At 42.5% G+C, this 26,821-nt stretch overlaps 1 protein-coding gene across 1 annotated transcript in view; it reads left to right on the top strand.

Moving 5' to 3' along the window:
- LOC119654358 (probable low affinity copper uptake protein 2) overlaps positions 1 to 26,821 on the top strand; it is a 37,414-nt gene that overhangs the window by 8,263 nt on the left and 2,330 nt on the right. Inside the window, exons 2-3 of the mRNA XM_038059702.1 lie at positions 22,583 to 22,820; positions 23,442 to 23,805. Of these exons, the coding sequence (XP_037915630.1) occupies positions 22,677 to 22,820; positions 23,442 to 23,805 (508 nt within the window). The 5' untranslated portion in view covers positions 22,583 to 22,676. The remainder of the gene's footprint in view (positions 1 to 22,582; positions 22,821 to 23,441; positions 23,806 to 26,821) is intronic.

The raw sequence follows: 26,821 nt of genomic DNA, 5'->3' as shown, positions 1-26,821 counted from the left end.
TGTCGTTACATAAGCTACGGAATCGTCTATTCTCTTGTAGGAGGACAACAATTTTTCGGAGGATTTTTCCTTCGAATGCGACTAAGGGTTCGCAATTCTTATTGCTAAAAACCCAGGCCTCCGAGGAAAGCATGAGGACTGGTGTCTTGTACAGTAAGAGTTTTACCCCTATGGTGAGACGTGGCTGACGTTGGCTGCCAGCAACCGTGCATGCATTTCATCGTCATAGCTGTTATCGGTTGTGATTTTCATTCTTAGATAGGAGAAATTTTCAACAGTCTCAAAGTTGTAGTCTCCTATATTTATTGTTCTCGTTGGTCCAGTGCGGTTTGATTGTGTTGATTCTTTCGTTTTTGGCGCTGACGTTGCCACCATGTATTTCGTCTTGTCTTCATTAATGTGCAGCCCAAGATCTCGCGCCGCCTGCTCGATCTGGATGAAGGCAGTTTAAACGTCACGGGTCGTTCACCCCATCTTCTTTTTCTTCAGCCTTTGTCCCGTTCACAAGCGAGGCTGGCTCGTCGTAATCGGTTTCGCCATTTGGTTCTATCAAATGCCTGATCTGGATGTAATCGGGAGGCTTCCGAATCCCCATCCAGCGTATCACGCCACCGTTGTTTTGGTCGGCCTTATGGTCGCTTATCATCGATTTCGATGTTCAAACCAATCTTGGCAAGCGAGTTCTTGTTGATGCGATTACGTGACCATACCATCGAAGACGCGTCTCTCGTAGTTTTTCTACGATCGGTGCAACGCCATATCGGTCGCGGATATCCTCATTTCGAACGTGATCAAAACGTGTCATGCCACTAGCCTTCCCATAATGTCAATATCATCAGCATAGACCAGTAGTGTGTGAACTTGAAGAGGATGGTACCTCTTGCATTAGCATCTGTATCGCGGATCACTTTTCCCAAAGCCAGGTTAAAGAGGACGCAGACGTATCAAGAGTGATTCTACTGCTTTTATCTCGCACATTGGTCAGAGTCAACCTAGTTAATCTTATCAATTTCATCGGGATACCAAATTTTCTCTTGGCATGTTCAGAGACGTTTCTTCTCACGCACCTTCATTTAAACATCTGCATTCCAAAGCTAAGAATCTCGATTGACCCCCAGTGTTGCATAAGCCGCTTTGTGAATCGTGTTTCTAGCTTGATTTCACGATTCTTCGACATTCGTAATGGTCGTCAATCACGTAAGTGACACCACTGCTTCGCTTTTCTTACGAAATCGCCCCTATTTAATTCACTGCAGGACAGTTGTCTCCTCACGTTGTTTTATCGGTGACTTGATTCCCAAGATAGCAATCAATAGCCGATTTGAAATAATAAAACTTATTTTTTTCTATTCGCTAGTGTAGAATTTTATTTTGCAAATACCGATATTTCGCCGATGTTGAGGTGCGATGGTTTCATAGGGAACGATTTGGCAGTCGATAGCGGTGGTAAAATGACGGCATCTTACTGTTCCTACTATAAAATGTAGGCAGATGAGACGATTTGATGTATCATGTATTCACAAGTACTAAGTCATGAGTGCCCGCAAAACCGACTAAACGCCCGTCACCCCCATTGCGCGCTCCAAATCCTTTTTCCTAATGGTACCTGTTGTCGTCTGTCTTTTCACCCACATGACCAATAAGCACATTATCGATCTTTGCGTAAAGCAGTTGCTAGAAAGCATCGGATCGACCTGTCTACGGCGCATATGCGTTGAAGACGGGAAATATCTGAAATGGCAATGCCGAGACCATATCTCATTCATAGGCTATCAAAATCGAGAAGTTTATAACCATTTTTACCGCATTTGCGTTCTATATCGCAGGTTTTTGCAACACAACATCAAGTTTCTTATAGAGCGCAAATATTAATGCGCCCCCTCCGAAGGGCTCTTCTGAGTTCCTTCGTCTTTCCAGTGAGGGTACCAATATTTAGGGTGCAGACACTTTTAAACCATAACAATAACCCCACATACCGCCACCATCCCCTCCCTTCAGACCTCCTAACCCTTTCCTCCCAAAACAGCAGTTATCGCGGCGGGAAGATGATCATATTCAACCGCCCATACGATCGACATCGCCCTGGCCTCGTCTACTCCACCGCCCAATAACACCACCTTCCCCTATATGTATCCTTCCTCCATCCATTCATGCAACACAATTATCCAACGAACAAACAACAACATAAGAGGGGTTTTTCCTAGCTTTCCCCTCTATAACATTAGCCATAGGATAAATTAATACCACCGTAAATTAAGTCTAGTATTAAGCAAAATGTTAATTTCTAGGTAAAGTTAAGCTGTTAGAGATAAGTCTAGTATTAATTTTAGTCATAAACTACCTGTAACAAAATCAAACAAAATAAATTGAATGTGTTAAGAAAAAAAGGGTGCAGACACGTATTTGTTTGGTTTGGATTAATGTACTTACGTCCTGATGCAGTCCTTGCATCAAGAACCCTTTCTAGTTTCTCACCAGGATCGAGGTCCTTCGTATGATCATTTTCTTGGTTTTTCGACGACACTAAATGCATTTTCATGGTTGGCTTACCGCGGGACCTGCGGATTTAGCAAACCCTCCTTTACCTGGGTCTGGAACCACCATGCTATGTAGGTAAGGAGGTTTTTCTATGTGACGGTTTTTAAAAATCGATTTTTTTCTTTTATGTCCATTTTGAAAGCAAGAATATATTGAGAATATCCTGCAGAAATTTACAACCGAAATTCAAAATATTTACTAAGCTACAGCAAATAGGAGATCATGTGCCGGTTTGGTGTCATTACGAAAGGGAAGCTTGAAACATGATTTTCTCGAAACCACAGTTCTGTTAACTCTATTTTACCGGACCGATTAAGCTGAAATACTTACATATATAGGGTGCGGCAGCATAACTTCCTTTTTTAAAATGCGCGCCACTCAGTTAGTTGATATCATAGCGGAGCGCTAGTGGTCTCGTTCAAGAGGTAATACTGTAAAGTTTTGTCCCGACATGGTTCAGTCGCCATCATGCGTTGGAATAGTGAGGAGCGTGCCTTTGCCGTTGAGGTTTACTTTTCAAGCGGATGTTCGGTTATTGCAACACAACGTGCATTTCGGAGTCGCTTTAATTTAGCCCCGTTGGCTCCCGTCCCAGACCGCAAATCAATTGTTACATGGGTCACTACATTCAGACAAACTGCAAGTGCGACAAAAGGAAGAACTGGAGTCCCTCGGCCCGTTAGATCACCGGAGAACATTGAAGCAGTGAGAGCGTCAATGTTGCGATCGCGACGGTGTTCTGCGCGCAAACACGCATCTGCCCTTGGACTATCCGATCGTTCTGTGAGAAGAATTCTTCGTGATTATCTTCATTTTCATCCCTATAAGATGGCGATAGTGCAGGAACTTTCAGAACGTGACTTCAATTCTCGGATGAACGCGTGTGAGCTTCTTTTTTACCGATGAAGCCCATTTTCATTTGTGTGGGTCGGTTAACAAACAAAACATGCGCTACTGGGCTGACACTAACCCTCGAGAATTGCATCAAAAGCCTTTGCATTCACCCAAAGTCATAGTGTGGTGTGCAATTTCCTCAGCTGGAATTATTGGTCCCTGTTTTTTTTTAGGAAAATGAGGTTACAGTGGCAGTGAATTCGGACCGGTATGTAAACATGCTACAGAATTTTTTTTTCCCACGGCTAGAAAATTTGGATTTGGGGGACACTTGGTTCCAACAAGACGGTGCAACAGCACACACTTCAAGAGCATCGATGGCTGTTTTGAGGGAACACTTTCCAGAGCGCCTTATCTCAATTAGAGGCGATTTGGAATGGCCGGCACGCTCTCCGGATCTGTCCCCTTGTGATTTTTTTCTATGGGGTTTTTTGAAATCCCGTGTTTATGTGAACCGTCCAAGAACCCTACAAGATTTGAAGACCAACATCCAAGAAGAAATTGCCAACATAAAACCTGCTATGCTAACAAGAGTCATGACAAACGCCAGAAATCGGTTTAGGCAATGTATGGAGAATGGGGGACGTCACCCAACAGATTTGATCTTCAAAACAATGTAAATAAAAACTTTAGACATGTACCTACATTATAAAAAATAAATAAATATTTTCCGATGCATACAATAGTTTTTATTGAAAAAAGGAAGTTATGCTGCCGCACTCTGTACTTACGTTCTGACGCGGTCCATACGTGAAGAACCCTTGCTGATTTCTCGACAGGACCGTAGCTCGTGGAACTTCGTCGACTGTGTTGAACACTCTAGCATTTACTGCGGCCTTTTACTCAACGCGGTAATTTTATTTTTGTATTTTAACGACATTGCATGCATTTCCTTGGTTAGTCTGTTGCGGGACATGTCACCAAGAGAGATCAGGTAGGATTTAACAGAGTGGGGTAACTCCAATTATACTTTATTATCTCTTTTCCTGATCTCAGCATTTTTTTTTACTGAGGATAGTACAAAGTACGTTGCCTCAAACCCTCCTTTATCTGGGTTTGGCACCAGCATGCTATGTAAGTATGGCGAAATCGATAAAGGAGGTTTTTCTATGTGACGGTTTCGACCGAAATTCTAAATATTTACTAAGCTACAGCAAATGGAAGAGCACTAGTTTGGCGATCCTACGGATTGGACCGATTGGACTGAAATACTTACATATACCTGTATAGTTCTGGTCCGAATCACGATAATGATTTCTTTTTATTAATCTACATTTTAAAAGACTTGATTTTTAAAAAATTTTCTTTACAAGTCCGCTGTTTAGTAAGGTCAAATTATAATCGTGGTTAGGACGATAGACGCACTTGGCTCACTCACTTGTACAGAATAAGAAAATAATGAGGAAACGTGAGAATTTTGGGCTCCAGATTACTACGCTTTTTAAGAGGAGCACAATTTGACGGCAAAAAACTAATATAAACGACTACCCAATTTGTTAATTAAAAATGTTGTATCATAATTCAAAACTCCAGCATATAAAAAAAATTGAACAGATTATATTTTTTATCACAAAAGAATATTGACCATCACATAGGAAACCCCCTTGAACATTTCTATGTAATGGGGAAAAATCCACCCAATCCAAAAAACCTGAGCTTGGATGGATAAATCCAATCCAAAAAAAACCTGAGCCTGGCTTGATAAATGTTATGGGAACTCTACATCAATAAGATACGTCCAGAAGATGTCCAACGCTGCATAAGTGCCGGAACTAGCTAAAATGATCAACGAGAAAAATCGAATCCTTGTCGATAACTTGGTATACAGCGCCAGCCACTATAGTACCATTCACTAGGAAGCCGAAGCTTGACCACCTGGGAGCCATTAGGTTACATGACATTGAAGTGGAACAAGTAACAGAGATCAAATATTTGGAAATCACACTAGACCAAAAATTACTCTGAAAAACGCACGTTGAAAACATATGTCAACGGCCCTGATGATTTCCATAGCAGGAAAAAATGGAGATGCCAATAATCTAACCAGATAGAACTAAACTTAGCACAACAACCAGGAAGCTACGTAAACTTAAAGACTGGCTTACGTGTGTATCAGCTGGGCAATGAGGACATTCCCAACGGCATACCTAGAGGTCCTTCTGAGATTGTCTCCTCTTCACCTGCACATACAGTTGCCAGCAAAGAAGGCGATCTTCAAAATGTCTGGGAGGGGAACTTTATGACAAAGAGGTTTCATTTCGATAAGAAGTCTGAATTATTTTGGAGCAACAACGCAAACTAGGAGAGCATACAGTAACCTGCAGCCTAAATCAGCAACTGATTATCTGAGACACTGACGGATCACTTACAATAGACGGAGTGTCGGGATCATGGGTCCAAGGAAAACGTATTTTGAACCAATGGGTAAACGCAGTAGTAGATGCCAGGCGGAAATGTATGACATAGATAAATGTGCCTCTTTTAACTCCGAAAGAAACTATAAGGGACAGAAAATTACTATTTTAACCAATATCTAAGCTGCTATAAAAGCACTTAGGTCAAACTAGGTGAATTTCAAACTGGTATGGGAATTCCCTAACATACTGGATATGTTGGGGTTGCTCAATAAGGTGTGCATACTCTGGGTTCCAGGCCACATTGGGTTAGAAGGCAATGAAGTAGAGAGCAAGCTGGCCGGGACAGGAGCAGGTGCGCCGCTATTCACCTGCGCGAAGCTAAGAATATCTACGGACACTGTCTGCTGGTTTTATGAACAGAATGACGAAACCTCCAGTGTCCGATACTGTAGGTTGAAGAACCTAGGAGAATACTTGATAACAAATGCCAGGTTGAAGCACGTGAAACTAGGGAACATAATAGAGTGAATGTGCTGTTTTCATCTATAAAATAAAACCGCAGCCACAATAAATCATATCAAAGGTGAATGCTCGCTGAAAACGACTCAAAGTCGTCTGTTTACGTTTACTTCGCTCATTTGCTTTATAATGAATTTCCCTGAATTGGAAAGACGACGATATCCAGTCTCAAATATGAAATCACCTGACCGGTGATTTCCCAAAACACCAAACCAAACCATCCAGTTGTGAGCACTCACGCAAGTAGAAAATTACATCTTTTTCGATTCGTTTTACGTTTTGCGTCACGAGCGCAGTTAAATTCAAATATTTACGTAAATCTTGAATTCATGCACCAGGTTAGGCGAGAAGCAACTTTTATGACACAAATGCGAATGTTTCGTGGATTTTTGCATGGGTCAGGGATGAAAAAAAAGTATATATCCCAGAATAGTATAGAGACCATGGAAACGTGATGGAGATGAGAAGAACGATTTTATGCAAATTGACAGCATAAGGCAGTTATGAAATTCCATAGCAGTAGAGGAATAAGTGGAAAGATGAACATATCTTCAGCAGGTTTACATTTTGTATCCGTAAGATACAAACGAGCTAGAAACCTCAAATATTGCAAAAGATGAAAAATAGAGCTCTAAAACAATGTAACCCAGATTTAGAATATAGAATAATTTTCATCTGTAGGCGCCGGAGATGCGCGAAATATCGAAAAATATGCACTTTGGAGTAGCCTCAAGAAATCGACAAAAATAGCAAGTTTTAAGTAAGGTAAAACCAGTTCATTGAATTTGATTTCTATATAATTTGCAACCATAATTTTTTCATGCCGAGATTGCTGGAATGATTCTTATAAATAAAAGACCCACACATCCATACTACTTGTCAAATCACATTGCATTCCAAGCATGTGTGTTGAAATCAAAACTTGATATCAACATTCCAATGGTAATTCAATCAGATGTTGATAGACTTGTTCTATAACATGTAAACGAAAATATTACCACTATTATGAAGGATATGAGAAATATTGTTGAAAGTCGATAGTCGTTTGATTTACTGACGGAGTCAGGCTCTTAGAATGGGTTTTACAATGCGGAGTCCTTAGTCCTGTTTTTAAAGTCCAAATTTCATTGCAAGAGCTGAGAAGATAAATCTCATTTTCATCCAGATCAGATATCATCATCATCAACGGCGCAACAACCGGTATCCGGTCTAGGCCTGCCTTAATAAGGAACTCAGACATCCCGGTTTTGCCCCGAGGTCCACCAATTCGATATCCCTAAAACTATCTGGCGCCTTGACCTACGCCATCGCTCCATCTCAGGCAGGATCTGCCTTGTCTTCTTTTGCCCTTATAGACCAAAGCAGCTCGCAGATGTTAAGTGCTCCTTTATATAATTCGCAGAAGACAACATGACTGCGAATTATATTGAGCGCGAGCCGCTTCGTTCACGCTGTTCCCAGGGCAGAGGTGAGGAAGCGTCTGACGATTTGCCTCTGCCCTGGTAAGAAACCGTAAAGCCGTCATCGCCTGACATTTTGTTAAAGTTTGGGTGCTAAGCCCTAAACGAGGGGTCTGTGGACCAAAAAAAGAGGGAGTAAGTTACGCGTCATTTGGTCCGGTCCGGCATTAAGTTTATGCAGACTTAGGACCCCACAATTCTCAAAAAAAGTAAAGGATTGTTATGTAGATGTCATTAATGAAATAGAACCAGAAATGTATATGGATGAGATTTGAAATCGACAATAAGTGTGCATCTCAAATCCAAATTAATGTGAACACTGAACATTGCTCGTAACAAGAAGCTCATCCACACTTTGTTGCCTGAACATTACTGGAGCGATGAGAACTAAGCCATTCGCAGCACTTGCCATCCTCTATTCTCCATTCATATGGAGATTTAAAGTAAAGCAATTAAAGACGCTTATAAGTTTGGGACCGCTGGTACCTGGAAAAACATTGTGCGTCCATTTGGAATCCTTGGTCAAACATCAGATTGGTCTAATGAATTTTTTGGGCCGCATTAAGAGTTTGAAAATTCAAATTTGATCCTTTGGGTTTGAGTCTTCACATTTCGGTTGCGAGAGAGGAATTTTTATATTCGTGACAACACTACCTCGCTTTGCCGCTCCATATAGCGTGAAAAGGCTTTGCTTTTGACAGCTCGTGTCGGGGAGACGCGAGCAACTAGTGCTGAGTTATAAAATCACCCAAGCAACAGTTGCTTCCGATGAAGGAGTGCGAGGAAAGAGAAGTGGCTGGTCGCTCGTGCGAGTACTGGGATTTTGACTGACAGCAAAAGGAAAGACTTGAAAAAAAACAAGTACCACTCATCACTTTACGCACAACCTCGCTAACTGCCGTGTTTTTACGACCTTGGACATAGTCAATTCGTACCTATCCTGAAGCTCCAAAAGGCACTCCGAAAACAACAATATGCACACCCTTCGAAATCTTCGAGTTCATAAGGATGCCTTCTGGGTTGTGCAATGCGGCGCTAACTTTTCAAAGGTTCATTCAATATGTTCTGCGAAACCTTAACTTTGGTTTAGTGTTCTTAGATAATGTTTTAGCCGCCTCTTCACCTGAGTCTAAGCATTTGAAACATCTAGAATTCATTTTTCAGCCTCCCCTTGAGGGGGGTCTTTTGCTTAACTTTGTAAAATGAAAATTCCTTCAACAGCAGCTGAAATTTTTAAGCTACACGGTTTTCCCTGAGGAAATACACCCGGATCCAGACAAGGTTCAGGCCATCACATACTTCCCACAATCTAAAACAGTCAATGGTCTGCGAAGGTTTCTGGGCATGTTAAACTTCTATCACTGTTTCCTGCCAAAAGCCGCATAACATCAAGCGATCCTCAACGCCTACTTATCTGAACTTAAGACTAAAGATTCACGCGTGATCGCGTAGTCTAAAAAGGCCGTTCAGACAACTGGGCTTGTCAAGCGATAGCCGGCGGACGCTACAGTCCTAGCATTCCCGCAATCAGATACACATCTAGCCGTATTCATCGATGCCTCAGACATCGCGGTAGGTGCTGCCCTTCAACAAAAGATGAACCAAATCTGACAGCCGTTGAAAAAAAATTGAATATAGCTCAAAAGTACTACAGCACTTATGATCATGAGCTATTAGTCGCGTACATGGCAATCAAATACTTCCGATATTCCCTAAAAGGCAAGCCGTCCACGGTGTTCACGGACCTCAAGCCTCATATCTTCGCTTTTAAGCCGAAGCCCAACAAAGCGTTCCCTCGCCAACTTCGGCATCTAAACTTCATAAGCCAGATTATTTCGGACATCCAGCACGTGTTCGCCATGGGCAACGTAGTTTGTAGTTTCAGACGCTTTGTCACGCATTTCAGAGTTCAAAATCCCTGCCACGATAGATTTTTCGGCAATCGTCGAGACACAGAAGATGACGCAGTACTTCAAAGCCTCACCGACAAACTTAAATACAAATTTTGGAAGTTTTCCCTTTTCGGCTCAACCTGCGAAATATTCTGCGAGACCTATGTCATATATTCCGGCCACTGTTTGCAACGAAATATTCGAGGTATTCGGACAATGAATCGGCTTGTCATTGGCAAATATTTCTGGCGCTCAATGAATAAGGATGTTAACTCCTGGGCCAGACAGTGCATCACGTGCCAGAAGTGTAAAGTCACCAAGTACGTACTAAAAGAAGTAGGTTCATTTCCTCGGTTTGCAAGGCGTTTTCACACGATACACATCGATATCATTGGCTGCTAACGAGATTCGCATGGCTCCAAGTATTGTCTCAAAATCATCGATCGCCATTTCCGCACAATCGTACACCGAGGCTCTTTGTGAGGAATGGATTCCACGCTTTGGCGTTCCAACCGAAATCATTACTGGCCGGGAATGTAGTTCGAGTCTACACTACAGCGCTATAATGACACACAAGTCCTGCCTTTTGTTCTACTTGGCCTATGTGCAACTCATCGTGAGAAATTTGCCACCAGCTCCGCCGAACTAGTATACAGGGCAATTTGAGACTCCGAAGTGATCCCGTGTTCGATACCAGGTCAACTCTTTCCACCACTGGGCGTTTACGCTTGCTCTGGGACGCCGTGGCCAAGTTAAAATCAAGAGGTAGATAGTGAGAAACCTAACGAATCTAAAGAGAGAGCAGTGCCCTCGGCTGCTAACATGACAGGAAGATATCAACCAATGGCGGAAAAATTACCCCTCTCTGCTGAAGTTTTATCCCGCAAAGCAAAGTAATATGAGGCTTGTGTTTCTGGGAAAAAAGCTCAAAGTCTTGCCTATGATTCTGATTGACCAAACCTGGCTGTACGTAGTTATGATATGTTAGAAGATAATACACGTCAATTCTGTAACGAGGTCACGAAAACCACGAAACACTTCCTATATGAATGCTCCTTGTAGGCGCAATTGGCATCACAAAGGTGCTGAGGGCATCATCACGTCCGGTATCGGAAATCCTCCTGTGCATAAACAAATCTGCAATATGCCGTTAGACAGGGGCGCGAAGCACAATGGACCTCACTCTATACAAATATACACACATGAAATAATTCGAACAGCCATTATCGAGGGATTTAGAGATGTCAAATACTTCTGGGTGTTCCGTTGCGAATTGGACAATAATATTTGCAGTTTTGTTTGGAGACCTATTACTATCGTGTCTGACAACCTCTTCATGAAGACCTCGTGGAGTTTATATTGAGTACCTATCTATCTATTGTGTAGAGATGATCCCACGATCTTCAGCGGACACAGATACACTTGGGGGCGACAATCAGAGCCCCGCCATGAGCAGCACAACCGTACTGATTGACACCGCTGCCGTAATTAAGACGTGCGCCTCCACAAGCAGCTCTGCTCGCGATATTTGCATAATTACAACCTCCATGGAACCCCCACCAGGATACGATATAAAACTGGGACGAAAGCATATGCTTCAAAATTTTCGTTGGAGCATAGGTTTTTAGAAGGTCATCCTGGTTCACATTATAGCAGGTAACCTCCTGTGACGTTTCTTGACAAGAGGCACTTCAGATGAATCCCTTACAGACTCCGGTCTAGCCTCAAGCATTTGGCGTTGCACTTCCCAATATTTCAAGGACAACATCCGCAAAGAAAACTGCCGATAGAACAAAAAAGGGACTGAGATTGAGCTATGGATATGGTGCTTGATAGAAGAATGTGTTGGCATTGAAACATTGTGATTAGCAGCTATGTTACTGAATTTAGGTCGCTCTCCGGCAGGTTTGAATCATGGAATCGTGATGCTGTGATTGTTGCTACAATTAACGCAGCGGTGATCAATATTATTATTGGTGGCAACGTCAGCACCGAAGACGAATCAACCAACAACATCAAACCGCACTGGTCAAACACAAACACGAAGAAGAATAAGGATAGGAAAATACAACTTTGAGACCGTTGACAATTTCTCTTATCTAGGGTCGAAAATCACAACCGATAACAACTACGATGATGAAATCCGCGCACGGTTGTTGTCAGCCAACAGAGCCTATTTCAGCTTACAAAGACTGTTCCGCACGAAACGTCTCACCATAGGGTCAAAGCTCTTACTGTACAAGACTATGATCTTGCCAGTCCTCATGTATTCCTCGGAAACTTGGGTTCTTAGCAAGAAAAATTGCGAACTCTTGGCCGCGTTCGAGAGAAGAATCCTCCGAAGAATTTTTGGCCCCCTACATGAGGATGGACGATTCCGTAGCCTACACAATAACGAAATCTATGAGCGATACCATGACGGTCCGGTTGTGGATAAAATCCAGCTCAATAGGTTAGGGTGGCGGGTCACTTAATCCGTATGGATGAGGATGATCCCACCCGGAAAGTCTATAAGGGCAATATCTATGGTAGAAAAAGAAGACGAGGCAGACCCTGCCTAAGGTGGAGCGATGGCGTAGGTCAGGACGCCAAACAGCTTTTAGGGATATCGAATTGGTGGACCTCGGCGCAAAACCGGGATGTCTGGAGTTCCTTATTAAGGCAGGCCTAGACCGGATACCGGTTGTTGCGCCGTTGATGATGATGATGATCAATATTAGAGTTAGAAGCGGCATAGCCGATTCGTGGTATATCTTTAAAATGACGCAAGTGGTTTCGATGTTACAACCTTGGTACTCCGAGAAACTATGGTATTGTACTATTGATAATGCAGTTGTGGTTCTGATTTTTTTTTAAAGTCATTTGGTCTCCTCATTTTGATAGACGTAGTCAATCAGTGTCCTTTTCTTCTTCTTCCACTGAGATTAGTTTGCCATCAGCTGACTCTAGATACCCTGAAAGAAAAATTTGTCATAGTAAACAAGCAGACAACTGAGCCGGTTCTTCGACATGTACGTGCATAGCTAACGTGGGAAATCAAGGGTGTTATCTTAGAACTCTAAGCAAGTGAAAAGAAATCATGTAGACAATTCAGTTTTTGTAAGGAAGGGAAAAGAGAATTGAAATGAAAAGTGGGAAGGGACGAATTCCCGCCTCATCTTTGATGGGAATTTTCTGGAAACTACTAAAGGAAACAATTTAAAGAAACAAAGCAACGTGTGTACTTTCAAATGCAGGCACAACTAGCATGTATGCATATTTCCATACCACAGTCATTCATTATCGAAAGGCATACACAGAATTGTCAACACAATTCTTATCAAATGCATTTCTCACATAGCTTCCTGCATTTCATGGTAATCGCCCGACATAACATTATTTGTTGAGATCGGAAACAAATGTTCCACTTTCAACAATTAACACAAAATGTCTGAGCACGATAATAAATTGTATTAGCACGAAGCTACCTCTGTGTACATTAGCTTCACTGGTATCAGCATTTTTTTATGATTACTTCCATATCGTTCCAATTCCAATCTCTTTTCGAGAACTCCTCATTAAACTGATTATCAGCTTAGTGAGCATTCGTTGCAAATCAACGTTTGAAATGAGAGCGTTGAACTTGCTTTAAATGGGAGGCGCATTACAGGGGCAGGCAGCAAAGTAAGTTACTAACTAGATTTCGTAAACAACTTTCACTTTTTCCTCTAATAAAAATAAAACCCCTTGCAACGGGCAATGCATCAGAGATCCCAAGCGTAGAGCGTGAAAAAAATACCCAATTCTCTTATCTTATCGAGAAATGCGCGACTGCCTCGGAACATCAATCTACTTTTGTTAAAACTATCTTCAAAGATAAGGCTACCGCAACAATTGAAGCATGTACGCATCGCTTTGACTATTCGCACTGTTTTTGTTATGGAGTCAATCTGGTTATGAGGTCTATTGACGTTGGACTAATGGCGTGTTACCTAAGATTTCGAACAACTTTACGAAGGTCATCAACTTTTCATTGGTTCGGTAATAGTAGTCGTAGTAATGTTTGGGTTTTTGCTTATAAGTTACTTTGCATTCTTTACGTATGATTTAACAGCTGGGGCTTTGTGTGAAAATCCGTGAGATACTAACGTTGTTTTTTCAAGTACTTCTAACTATAGAACGTAGATTTAGGTAAGTCTATTTTCAAATGTGAGAAATAACCGGGGAAGCTTACAGATTTTCATAGGTTTACGCAAGAAATTAGGTCATGAAATTATATGGAAAGAGGAGGAACAAACTTCCGGGGAAATGAGCCGACTTCTTTTCTCACATGCCTGGTGACCTTACACTTCTGGCATGCGATGCACTCTCTGGCTCAGGAGTTGATGTCCTCATTCATGGAGGGCCAGAATTATTTTTCAGTGACTAACCGATTTGACGTCCTGATGTCTGGATGCGCTATGTCGTGAACTGCGTGGAACACTTCCTTGCGAAAGGTGGCCGAAATGTATGGCCGGGTTCCCTATTCCGAGTATTCGCAGCAGAAAGAGGTTCGAGCTGAAGATGGACAACTCCCGAAATTCATATTTGGGGTTGGATTTGAGACTCTGAAGTGCTGCGTCATCTTCCTGCGCCTTGGCGATAGCCGAGAAGTCGACTGAGGCGGGAATATTAGCCTCGGAGACACATAACAAAGCGTCAGCAACTATGTTGTCCTTGCCAGACACGTGCTGTATGTCGGATGTGAACTGGCTTATAAGGCTCAAGTGTTGAAGCTGACGAGGGGACGCTTTGTCTGGCTTTTGTTTTAAAGCATAGGTGAGAGGCTTATGGTCCGTGAACACTGTGAACGGCCTGCCTTCTAGGGACAAGCGGAAGTACTTAATGCTCAAGTACGTGGCGAGCAACTTTAGTTCCGTTGAGTGGGGTTTAACTGTCTAGAGAAGAAGCTCAACGGCTGCCAGACTTCACCTTTTGGTGATGAGCAGCACCTACTGCGAGGTCAGAGGCATCAACTAAGACGGCTAGGAGTGCATCTTGTCGAGGAAATGCCAAGAGTGTAGCATAAGCCAGTTGCTGTCGGGATTTATCAAAAGCGCGAACAGCCTCTTCAAACCACACAATCTCTCGTGTGTCCTTTGTTTTGGGGCCAGACAAGTACGCGTTCAAAACGGACTGGGGGCGGAGTGATGTTGCGCAGCGGGGTTCGAAATAAATTTCGAATGTTTTCAACCCCGCTGCGCCAGAAACTTGAGGTGGAATAAACTATCAGTAAACATATAACATTAACTATTACAAAGTGAAGGAAGGAAGAAGGAAAATTAGGACAAAAACCAATCGGGTATATTAACCAGCGCTCGAGTATAGTCTAACAACTTTATTTAAAAATGAAAATCGAACGCTGCCTTACTTGGAAATGAGTTTCTCTCCAATTAGTCCAGCCTAAGGGATTCAGGACTCCAATAATTCTTAAAGAAAAATGTTGGCATCATACAGTCCATCCTAGTGAACATGCTAAAGAGACGATTTTGAAAAATAATTCAGTCACCGCGAGAACGACAAAGTGAAAGTTGTGACTATTTGCGAAGACTTATTTAACAAAATGCGATGACCTGGTTAATATACTGCCAACCCAGATCTACTTTAAGCAAGTCGGAATACCGAAAGCTCGCTCTTCGGGTATAAAGGTTTTGTGTTGATTTTATATGAGAAACTACGCACATTTTTCCATTCCTATATAGCTGCAAATTTTCCAAAATACAAGATATACGTACATATTACAGGCATAGATATTATCATTATCATCAACGGCGTAATAACCGGTATCCGGTCTAGCCCCCTGCCTTAATAAGGAATTCCAGACATCCCAATTTTACGCCGAGGTCCACAAATTCGATATCCCTGAAAGCTGTCTGACGTCCTGACCCACGCCATCGTTCCATCTCACGTAGAGTCGGCCTCGTCTTCTTTTTCTACGAAACGTGGATTGGTACCCACGGTGGAGCATAAAACCTGGGAAACGCCTGCTGAACCAACACCAACAACTCTACTAACAAACCCTATCTCCATCTCCACGTGGTGATCGCTGGGAGCTCTTTCTTAACGAAAAGCTGCAGACGGAAAAGAATGAAGGCGAGTCTCCCGCGCCTAAAAACAGGACAAATTTTACCAACTAGTCCTCCAGTTTGGGGGTTGGGTAGTGCTGACATCCCTACATGGAAAACCAACATTACAAATCCACAGAAGCAGCCTCGGACAGGATGGACTTTACAAGACGAACCCGGCAATGGCAACGGAATAACGATTTCCGCATTTTCTCATCGAATATGCGCTCCCTGTACAGAGATGGAGCTGCCTAGCAGCTAGCCGATACCCTGTCTAAATATAGGGCTGATGTAACAGCATTGCAGGAAATGCGTTAGACAGGGACCGGTTTCCTGGAGAACAACCACTACACCATGTAGTATAGCGGCCATCTAGTAAACCATGTGCTCGGAGTAGGTTTCTTAGTCAGCCAAAAAATGAAACCTGCTGTTATCGGCTTTGAAAATATAAGCGAACGGCTATGCACTTTGCGTTTGCGAGGCAAATTTAGAAATATAAGCATCATAAACGTTTATGCCCCTATAGAGGAGACTGTAGAATCGGAGACAGATACCTTTTGCGAGGCAGTTGAACGGACCCTCGAAGCCTGTCCCAAATATGATATCAAAATCATAATTGGAGATTTCAACAGCCAAGTAGGGACGGAGCCCGTATTCAGACAATACGTCCACCCCCATAGATTACATAAGGATACCAATTCTGACGAACTGCGGATCATTCAGTTAGCAGTATCATACGAAATGGTTGTTAGAAGTACCTCCAGATTCAGATTTGCGACAGCATAGCCATAGGCGACTCAGGGTAAAACTGTACACGGCAATGAGAGAATAGGGTATCCCGACGAAATTAATAAGACTGGCTAAGCTGACCCTGACCAATGTGCGAGACCAGATAAAAGTAGAAGGATCACTCTCGAGACCATTCGACATCAACAACGGTCTACGACAGGGGGATGCCCTATCATGCGTCCTCTTCAACCTGGCCCTGGAGAAAGTGATCCGCGATGCTGAGGTAAATGCAAGAGGTACGATCCTCTTTAAGTCCACCTAACTACTGACCTACGCTGACGATATCGACATCATGGGAAGAACGACCCGAGATGTGCAAACTGCCTTCATCCAGATAGAGCAGACGGTGATTGGCGCGAGATCTTGGGCTGCACATCAATGAAGGCAAGACAAAGTATATGGTGGCAACGTCAGCAACAAAAACTAACCAACCAACAACATCAAACTGCACTGGTCAAACTGGAAGAATAAAGATAGAAGAATACAACTTTGAGACCGTTGATAATTTCTCTTATCTAGGGTCGAAAATCACAACCGATAACAGCTACGATGAGGAAATCCGCGCACGGTTGTTGTCAGCCACCAGAGCCTATTTCAGCTTATCAAAACTGTTTCGCTCGAAACGTCTCACCATAGAGTCAAAGCTCTTACTGTACAAGACAATGATCTTGCCATTCCTTATGTATTCCTCGGAGACTTGGGTTCTTGGCAAGAAAAATTGCGAACTCTTGGCCGCGTTCGAGAGAAGAATCCCCCGAAGAATTTTTAGCCCCCTACATGAAGATGAACGATTCCGTAGCCTAGATAACGACGAAATCTATGAGCGATACCATGGTCGTCAAGTTGTGGATAAAGTCCGACTCAATAGGTTACGGTGGGCGGGTCATTTAATCCGTATGGATGAGGATGATCCAGCCCGCAATATCTATGGTAGGAAAAGAAGACAAGGCAGACCCTGCCTGAGATGGAGCGATGGCGTAGGTTAGGATGCCAGACAGCTTTTAGGGATGAACCTCGGCGCAAAATCGGGATGTCTGGAGTTTCTTCTTAAGGCAGGCCTAGACCAGATGCCGATTGTTGCGCCGTTGATGATGTTGATGTAAAGATGACCTCTTCTAAACCGCGTTCTATTTTCTCATCCAAGACTTGCATTATAAAGTACTTTTTTGGCTAATAATGTTCACTTGAAATAGTTTCAGCGTTCTCTACTTTAAATGGAACTTAATTGTGCATATGCTTTGTCTTAGTCTAATTTGAATAGCATTATCTTTCGTGACACTTGAGTAATCATCCTAAGCGCTATAAAACAAAGTAAACAATAACATTTGCATAAGTAATAACTATGAATAATAAACTATAAATTATCTCTCATGCATGACTTTTGAATTCACATAATTATATTTGCGAAGTGGATTTAGACTGTCTCAAAGTAAAGATGTTACTGAAATACTGTGGTTTTCTCCTATGATTGATGAGTTTTGAAAATATTTTTGCATATGCGTTTAAAAAAAAGAATAATAATTTTTCGTGCAAAACGTAGTTGCAATTGTTCGCAATAATGACTCTTCAATATTGATACAGCTGGAAAATTTCTCATTTATTAAATTTCGGGCGTCCCCCGATTGCCAGACTGCCTCTTGTTAAAATTGTTTTGCGACGAACTGGTAAATAAAAATTAAATAGGATAAGTTCCGAAGCGTATGGCAGTTGTAGATGGCGAGAATGACCATCGGAGTTGATTATGGCCAACCATAAAAAGTAGAGCTGTCCTTAAATGTAAAAGGAAATGTCCCATCGACACACGCCTGTGCTCGACAGGCTCGAGAAGGTGACCTCTGGCTCCTCTACGTCATATGCAAAACAAGTCGGGAAACCGGAAGATGGACGCTTCAGTTATGTTTTACACAAAACTTTAAAAAAAAGTGAGACGATCAATCCCCAGATTACTCCTCCTGCTTCACTCCTAGTTTAAGCATTGGATTCCCACAAACCCTCTCCAAGAGGACCAATTGCGAAAATGTTTACTCAATTTTCACATAAATGGTCATTTTCACTTCTTTCAACACCACTTATTTCCATGTGGTGCATGGTCTACGCATACTTTTCTTCACTTGTAGACATATCTACAGATTTTCTAGAGAAGTAAATCCAGCGATGGTGAATATTCGAAAAGCCGATAAAAGGGAATTAGATAACAGATAGCTGCTAGAGTATCTCTTTCGTATGTAACTCATAATAAAATGGCGCCACTCCGCTGCATGTAAGGGGTCACACAGACCACATGTTCTCATCAAATTTCGTGACATTCGGTTTACCTGTCTACCAGTAAATCAGCTGTGACAAATAGACAAACCTTGAACCGATTTTAATAAGGTTTTGGTTCACATAAAACCTTGAAAATATTGGAGAGGATGATATACAAGCGGTTATTTTCGTTCATGGAAGTGTGGCGCGGCAGGATTTATTTCGAATGGCGCGAATACCAGCGGACAGATGACGCTGCCCCCAGTTTGAGCGGTTGTGGAAAAAGTTGATGTTACCGAGGTACGGGAAGAACCGAAACCTCCGCACCAGTATCGATGAGGTAGTTGCGCCGGCTGAGAGGGTCGTAAATTGTTAGGCGACGTGGCGCTGCGTTCTGGGTGGCCGTCGCCAGGACCCCCCGCGGACCTAGTTTTTTTTGCGGCAGGCGTGAATTTACAAGGGATTGTAGACTTGGTGGCTTTATCGCCGAATCTGCGGTGGTAGCAGCAAATCCCTCGATCCGTGGACTGTCCTGACGACCTGCTACCTGATCGCCCTTTTCGGGTGGTGGACCGCGAGTGAGCTCGTGATCTGGCGCCCGAACGCTGAGCGTCCAGCGTCGCCCGCATCTCAGCCACACTGGCTGTTGTCGGCCGCAGCTGCCAGTGCCTCCAAGGAACCTGAGACACATGCGAAGACCGCCTGGGTGCCTTCCGGGAGCCGACGCAGCAGGGGGATTTCATCAGTTCGTCGTCGATCTTACTCCCAACCAATTGCTTCATTTCGCGCATCAATTGGCTGGGAGTCCGTTCTCCCAACGTTAGGCCTGCCAGCAAGTGATCCAGTTTTGCTGATTCACTAACTGACAGGCGCCTGATTAATTCGGTCTGCGGGGTTGGTGCGTCTGCTGAGAGACAATCTCCGACGCATCAAGGCCACTCCTCCCACCCAACACTCGTCCGCACCTGTCTGTGCGCCCAAGGAACTGGACACGTGTACGCACGTCCTGGTCAGGACGGATGCCGTCCGGAAGCCACTGCAGCCTCCTTACGAAGGCCCATACCGCGTTATCGAGCGGGGAGAACATTTCTTGCAGCTCGAGATCGTCCAGGCTGAAGCCCGTGTGCATCCCTAAACAACGGCGCGTTCGCCTCAAGGACTGATGGGGAACACAGTTCCGGATTCGATCGCTGAAACCCCTTGGTTTCATCTGGGGGCGGAGTGATGTGGCGCGGCAGGATTCGCGGCATTCGAAATTTATTTCGAATGTCGCGAATACCAGCGGACAGATTACGTCACCGGCGCTCTCCACTCAGTTCAGACCTCGCTACAAGAGTGAAGAGCAGAGTAGGTGACGAGAGACGTCAGATGAAAAAATAATAATAATAAGAAAAAAAGACAGTTGGCAGTCATTGTGAGAAGAACGAGTTTTGTGCAAAAAGAAAATAGTTACAGACGGAAATCGGAGTTATAATAGGAGTACTTTTTTTAAATTGTGTATTGAACTTTGTTAAATACGAGAACTTTGTTAAATATGAAAAACATGTCAGAAACCTATTTCGAAGAATACAAGCTCCTAAAGAAGAAGTGAGCAATCTCTCAAAGCCAAAATAAGGGCGTACCCATTCTAGGGTTGATGTGATGTGACAGCTATAGTCAGATCTAGCCTCGGTAGCTTTTTGCACGCACTGAGAAGCGTGCAAGTCGAGGGTATGCTAGACTTCTAAAATGCTTTTAGTTCAGCGAACAATTTGTACCCTCAAATCGTGGTTTCGAATAGTCAGACTTGAGCTTGAAGCAAAAAAAGAACAGGGGAGGAGGGGGGAGGCAACTCTTATCATCAACCGCAATATGCTCCTGCTTCTCCACAAAGTCTCTCTATGAGAACCAGTCTAAATCTATTGCGAGAATTTCTGCCCAATTTTTGTCATTTATTTCCACTTCTTTCAACACCATTCCTTTCCCTGTGGCTTGGGTCTACACATATTTTTCCTCTCCCTTGATAGCTATTTCAGAACCTGCCTTGCTATGTTTCGCTTTCGCAAAATCTTCCCAATATAATATCACTTGCGTCTTCAAATTTGAACTGGTATGGCTGACTAGGAGGTCGTCCCGGAATCGATAATTAAGTATTGGTGATGGTCGATATCGGTCGGCTGGATTTCACAGGACATTTGGATTTTCCCCAATAAGATGGTAGCAAGGACTAGCTTATGCTTCCAAAATGATGATATCTAACAATAGTAGGCGGTTCCTGGCTGAAGTGGTGTGGTATTGTTATATGCGGACCCGCTCTGAGTGGAAACATTTTGGAGCACCGTGGATCAAAGAAGAACAACTGCGGTAATTGCGCTGAAAATTGCAATAAATTAAACAATTTCGGGTAAAGCAGCATGCGTCAGCAGTTTTTCAATAGATGGCTTTAAAGATACGTGGTGAATGAAACTGTCGGATCTAAAGTGTAATTTGGCAACTTTATATATCTGTCGAAAGCACCACTTCCAAATATAAGCGATTTGGTATTCGTTTCATACATTTTTAATCGCTCTAAAATGTCAGTTTACGAGCCAAGTTCTCATCATTTGCGAAAAGTTTTCTTTTAGGAATTCAATTCAAAGAAATCTCTGGCTGAGCCTCATCGAATGGGCTCGGATGTATTTGGCTAGATAGCTATTAGTGAAAGCGCGTGTCGTGAATGGCTTTAACGCTTCAAGAATGGTGATTTCAACGTCGAAGACCGGCATGGCGATGGAAGAGAAGAGGTGTTTGACGATGACGAGTTGCCGACTTTACTCGACGAAGACTCGAGTCATTGCTAAGCGCCTCAAAGCTCTGGAATGGAAGCAAGGAAATTGGGTGACGTACGAATTGAAGCCGAAGGACGTTGAACGGCGTTTGTTTGTTTGTGACTTCTGCACCGTGTCGTGACTGGGGGGTTGACTACGATAATCTCAAACGCAGAAAATTATGGGGTTTGTGCGGCCATGCTTCCACATCGAGAGCCAGACCCAATATTCACGACTCCGAAGTTATGTTTTGCATTTGGTGGGACCAGCTCGGTGTAGTTCACTACGAGCTGCTAAAACCGAATGAAACCACTACAGGCGAACGATATCGAACTTAACCGATACGTTTGAGACGGTCACTGAAGGATAAACGGCCTCAGTTCGAGGAAATGCACGATAACATGAGTTGGCTGCATGACAATGCTCGCCCCCATGTGGCGCGACCGTTGCAAACATACTTTGAAACGCTAAAATGGGAAGTTCTACCCTAACCGCCGTACTCTCCTGACTTTGCCCCATCTGATTATCACTTTTTTCGATCAATGGCGCACGACCTGCCCGATCAGCATTTTGGTTCTTACGATGAAGTGAAAAAGAGCAGGAGGGAATTGTTGCCCACACACTTAGTGCTACATCTTTCTAAGATTTCCAGTGGTTATTTTGTGTAATTACATTCCCAGTGAAGCCTATATATAGTTGGGGTCGATCAAGTTCGTTATTTTTTGCTCCCAAACTAGAGAGACTAACGCAGAAGTTCATCTGCGAAGGACTAAGAAACCTTGAACTTCAATTCATTCGAATCATCGTAATTAGAATTCGTTAAAAAAACAGCTTCTACCTAACAACTGCTAGCCATTCAATGGGATTAACTGTGAATTCAACTAAATCTTATTATCATCTAAATCACCACAAAATATGTGTTACAACCGATAACATTTGCAAGTTACAATAAATCAACCTTGAAAAACAATCGTCAACTAGAATGCTAACTAAATAATTTACATTTCTTCTCTTTTCCAGCTAATGTTGGCTACCATTGAAATTCTTACCACGTAAAAAAATCGGTCAAAGCTGTGGAAGTCGAAGTGAATAAACCAAAACAAAATATAATAAAATGCATCATCATTTATCGGCTTTTCATTGGGATACGGATGTTGGTGTGTACTTGTTTCCCGGCTTGAAAGTCAACGGTTCCACGGCACTTTTCCTATTGAGTCTAGTTTTGATATTATTATCCATTGCGTATGAAGCAATTAAGGTAAGTGAAGTAGATGGAGTGCATATGCATCATTCGGAAAATAGTTCTAAGAATAGATATTACGTTCTTCAAGTGCTCACCTTGAAAACTAGAGAGACATTACGTCGGGGATCGGATGTGCACTTGATCATATTCTAAGCTACATATCCAATAAGCTTCAGTAGATACAACTGAATAAACAGTGTGAAAACTCGCTGTTTGAAATGAGATACAAATATTATACACATTCAAATGAGTATTCTACGTTTTTTGTAGAAATGCACGGTTTGCCAGACCAGAACAAAATTTGACTAAAGGAAGAGTGCAAGGGTTTCAGTCGAGACCAGCTTACTAAAATTAAAATAATCATGAACCTTTTTAAAGTAATTAAAACTTGCTTTTTTCGATTCGCTTATTATGCTTGCAAACACCGATATTTCGGGAACCAGTTATTCCCTTCATAAGTACTAACAAATCAGACTTGTTGCACTGATAAAGGGAACAAGTGGTCCCCGAAATATCGGGATTCACAAGCATAATATATATCACTAGTGTAGAGGAAAAAGATGAAATTTAATGAAATCAATCTTCATAAATTAGAGGAGGTGAAAAATATTAAAATCCTGTAATTTATCTTTTTAGGTCCTACAAACAAGAGCTCGAGCTCGCGCCGCCCGCGAACGAATACGAACACCATCATGTGCTCCAAGCGAAACAGCCAACTTAATAACCGCCGATTCACGACGAGGTGGTCATCATCGTATTCCTTTCTCGAAAAAGTTTCGTAAACTATTCCTTCAAGCCTTGGTCTTCATGTTCCATACAACTCTAGGCTACATTATCATGTTGTCTGTAATGGTCTACAATGGCTATGTGTTTTTAGTTGTTGTTCTAGCCATGGGCTTGGGATACTTTCTATTCGGACACATATCAATGCGAATAAATATGGAAAATATGCGTGCACGAACTACAAATGTGATTTGCTCAACTGCTTGCCCAGAACAGCGTAAGTATTTTATGTGAATTTGATAGACAACTGATATGTTTAGAGATTTGAAGAGATGACGAGAAACGGAAACTGGAAATTAATCAATGTCTACATTTGCAGCAAATACAAGTTGCCATCCAACTAATGCGCCACCTCCTAGTCCTGTATGTAAAGTTTTTCGCATATTCCTTCATTGTTGCTCTTTTTTGCTTTTAGAAAACACAATGCGTTAGTTTTCAATTTATCACATTTGATAGTTGAAGCCTTTAGCTTTCTATTAGTTATGCATATCGGGATGCCCTTAAATTAGGATGGAAAACAGCACAACTCTAGAAAGAGGTTGTTACCACAAAATTTGAAAATTTTATTGAATCGGCAAATTTTTTTGTTTCCAAAACTGCCATGAAAACCAGATATCGGGATAAGTTTATAAGATCCCTTTTTCGCTTAGACTTGCAGCTGGCCTTAAACAACGGTCGCAATTCATTTAGAAGTTGGTTGCTCGGTCTGGAATGTTTGCTCATCAATACTTACTTCCTCTAGACTCTAGTTAAATGTAGAGATAATAGCAGTCTTTACAAAGTCTCGCAGCTCTAGCTCCCGAACCTACCAATCGGCAATCAGCGATGGGTGTGTATAAAGGATTACCATAGATTACGTTCGTTACTACTACTTTAAGCATATTGGTCAGTTAAGTACACACCTAAGGCTAATCTAGTTCACCGGTTCATGTAACATTTATAAGAATTTATTGTAGTTTGGGTTGATCAACAACCTATACTGCCAGTGCAGGACCACATGAACTTTATTGCAGCACCATACTTGCATTCCATTGTGGTAACTAGTTGTGAAATGTAATGGAGAGGCCGAACGCTCCTAGACGTCAATGTCATGGTACTCGGGTCGTATATAGAACATTGAAAGGCGGCTACATAAATGTGGATTCCGAGTCACTTCGACCAGCAGATGATACCTATTTAGGACCCGGTTACAATCAGTCAAGGACAAAAAAAAATGTACGGAAAAAGCTGCTTTTATAAGATCTCCTGCCCAGACTGCGACCAGATTTACGTAGGGCAAACAAAACGACTAGTCCACACCAGGGTGTTAGAACCCTTAAAGGAGGCTGAATCCGCTAAAAATAAGAATAACCCACACATAAGGTCTGCGGTTGCCAGACATATAATAGAGCAGGGACACCATATGTCGTTGGACAACGCCAATATTTTGAAGGAAGTGAACGACGTTAGGAGACTAGATTCCTACGAGAGTTTCCACATCTCAAAAATTCCCCCCGAAAAAAGGTTAAACACCGACATGGGTAACAATTTTTCCACTTTGGTAGCACTTTTAGGAAATACTAGGAAAAGAGTAGAAACCTAATTAGGATATTATAATCACAAGACCCAAATAGGAAAAGATTTTTCAGAACATAAAACACTGTCTCCGTTGGTGTTCATCAAAGGAACGCCCTCTCACCAATCCTCTTTGTTCTTGTTTTCTACACTGTCACACAGAATATCCAACGTCCAGCGCCCTACACCCTGCTTTATGCAGATGATGTTTTCCTAGCATCTGATAGCAAAAATGATCTCGAACAACTAGTCCAAAAATGGAATGATCGGTGCTCATGCAGCACGGTCTCAGATTGAATCTAAACAAAACTGAATTTTTAACCATCGATCCCCATGAAACAGGCACAATCACTGTCAGTGGCAGTGATTTGCTCAGCACTGAGCGATTTAAATACCTCGGGTCAACCCTATCAGCCAATGGAAAACTGCGTTATGAAATTGCTTCACGCATCAACGTAACCTGGATGAAGTGGCGTTCCACAACTGGTGACGTATCAATGAACGTCTCAAATCTAAAATTTACCGCAATGTAGTCGATCCTGCCACTCGGCGTAGTGGATTCTCAGAACGACGAGAGTGCTGGTCAATTTAGCCAAGAAAGAGCAAACTAAAGGGGTGCTGGGTAGGATTGGAGTTTCGAGCTACTTGGCCCAACACAAACGAGGACTTGAAAAAGGGGTAATTATGATTGTAGTACCACAGGGCTCTGTGCTGGAGAATGCCATATATAAATAGTTTACTTGTTCTACATGTTCCGAAATGAGTCACTGTACCATGGTGAGCTTTGCCGATGACCTGGTCTCCGTCATATTTGCGAAAAACTCCGGGGACGCTAAAGTTTATGCAAACACAAATGGCAATGCAATAAGAGTATGGCTGAAACACTAAACCTAGAAAGAAGAACACAATCGACAACTAGGCTGGATTGTCAAATATCTCAATGTTATGATTGATACGAAGCCGAAGTTCAAGGTAAATCTATTGTTTGCGGCAAAGCAAGAAATGAAAGCAAATTACTAGGAAGGATGATGTCTAACATAGATCGCTCTAGGCAGTTTAGTACATTTCAATCTGCTGTATGCAGCGGACGTTTGGAACAAGACATACTCATGGAAATCAATGGGAAAAGGGGAACACCCAACATATCAATTCACACGCTGAGAGTTGAAATTTGTGTCCATATTTTTATTTTTTTAAACTAACTAAAATTAGTTATTAGCACTGATGAAGAAGGCACATTGTCCCCGAAACGGTTATATGTTAAAGAAAATAAAATTTACAGATTATGGAAAAACCTAGTTCTTTTCTTAGTCTAACGCTGAGAGTCCTCTGCGGCTTCAAAAATGCATCAGAAAAGGTGCTTTACGGATTAGGAAGTATGATTCAAATTGGTTCTCTCGCGGTAGAGCACTCCAGATAAGTTTGTTTAGTAAATGATCAAACGCTTTCTCCAGAGCCAAAAACGCAATGTAAAGAGGGCGATGCTTCTTACAGTGCTTCTCTGTGAGTAACCGCGCAGTGTGTATTGCATAGCAGTTCCGCAGTTTTTAATAGACCTGTAGAGGCGAGACGCTGTTTGATTTTATCACTTTAGCTGGCTAGCCTGATGACCGCCTTCCAGAGATGGGGTATAACCCTTCAACTCTTCGAAGAAGTGAAATATATGGGAGTTATTCTAG

Source organism: Hermetia illucens, chromosome 4 (genome assembly GCF_905115235.1).
Source record: "Hermetia illucens chromosome 4, iHerIll2.2.curated.20191125, whole genome shotgun sequence".
Taxonomy (NCBI): domain Eukaryota; kingdom Metazoa; phylum Arthropoda; class Insecta; order Diptera; family Stratiomyidae; genus Hermetia; species Hermetia illucens.
The sequence above is the reverse complement of the archived record's forward strand: the minus strand, read 5'-3'. Positions and strand labels throughout refer to the sequence as shown.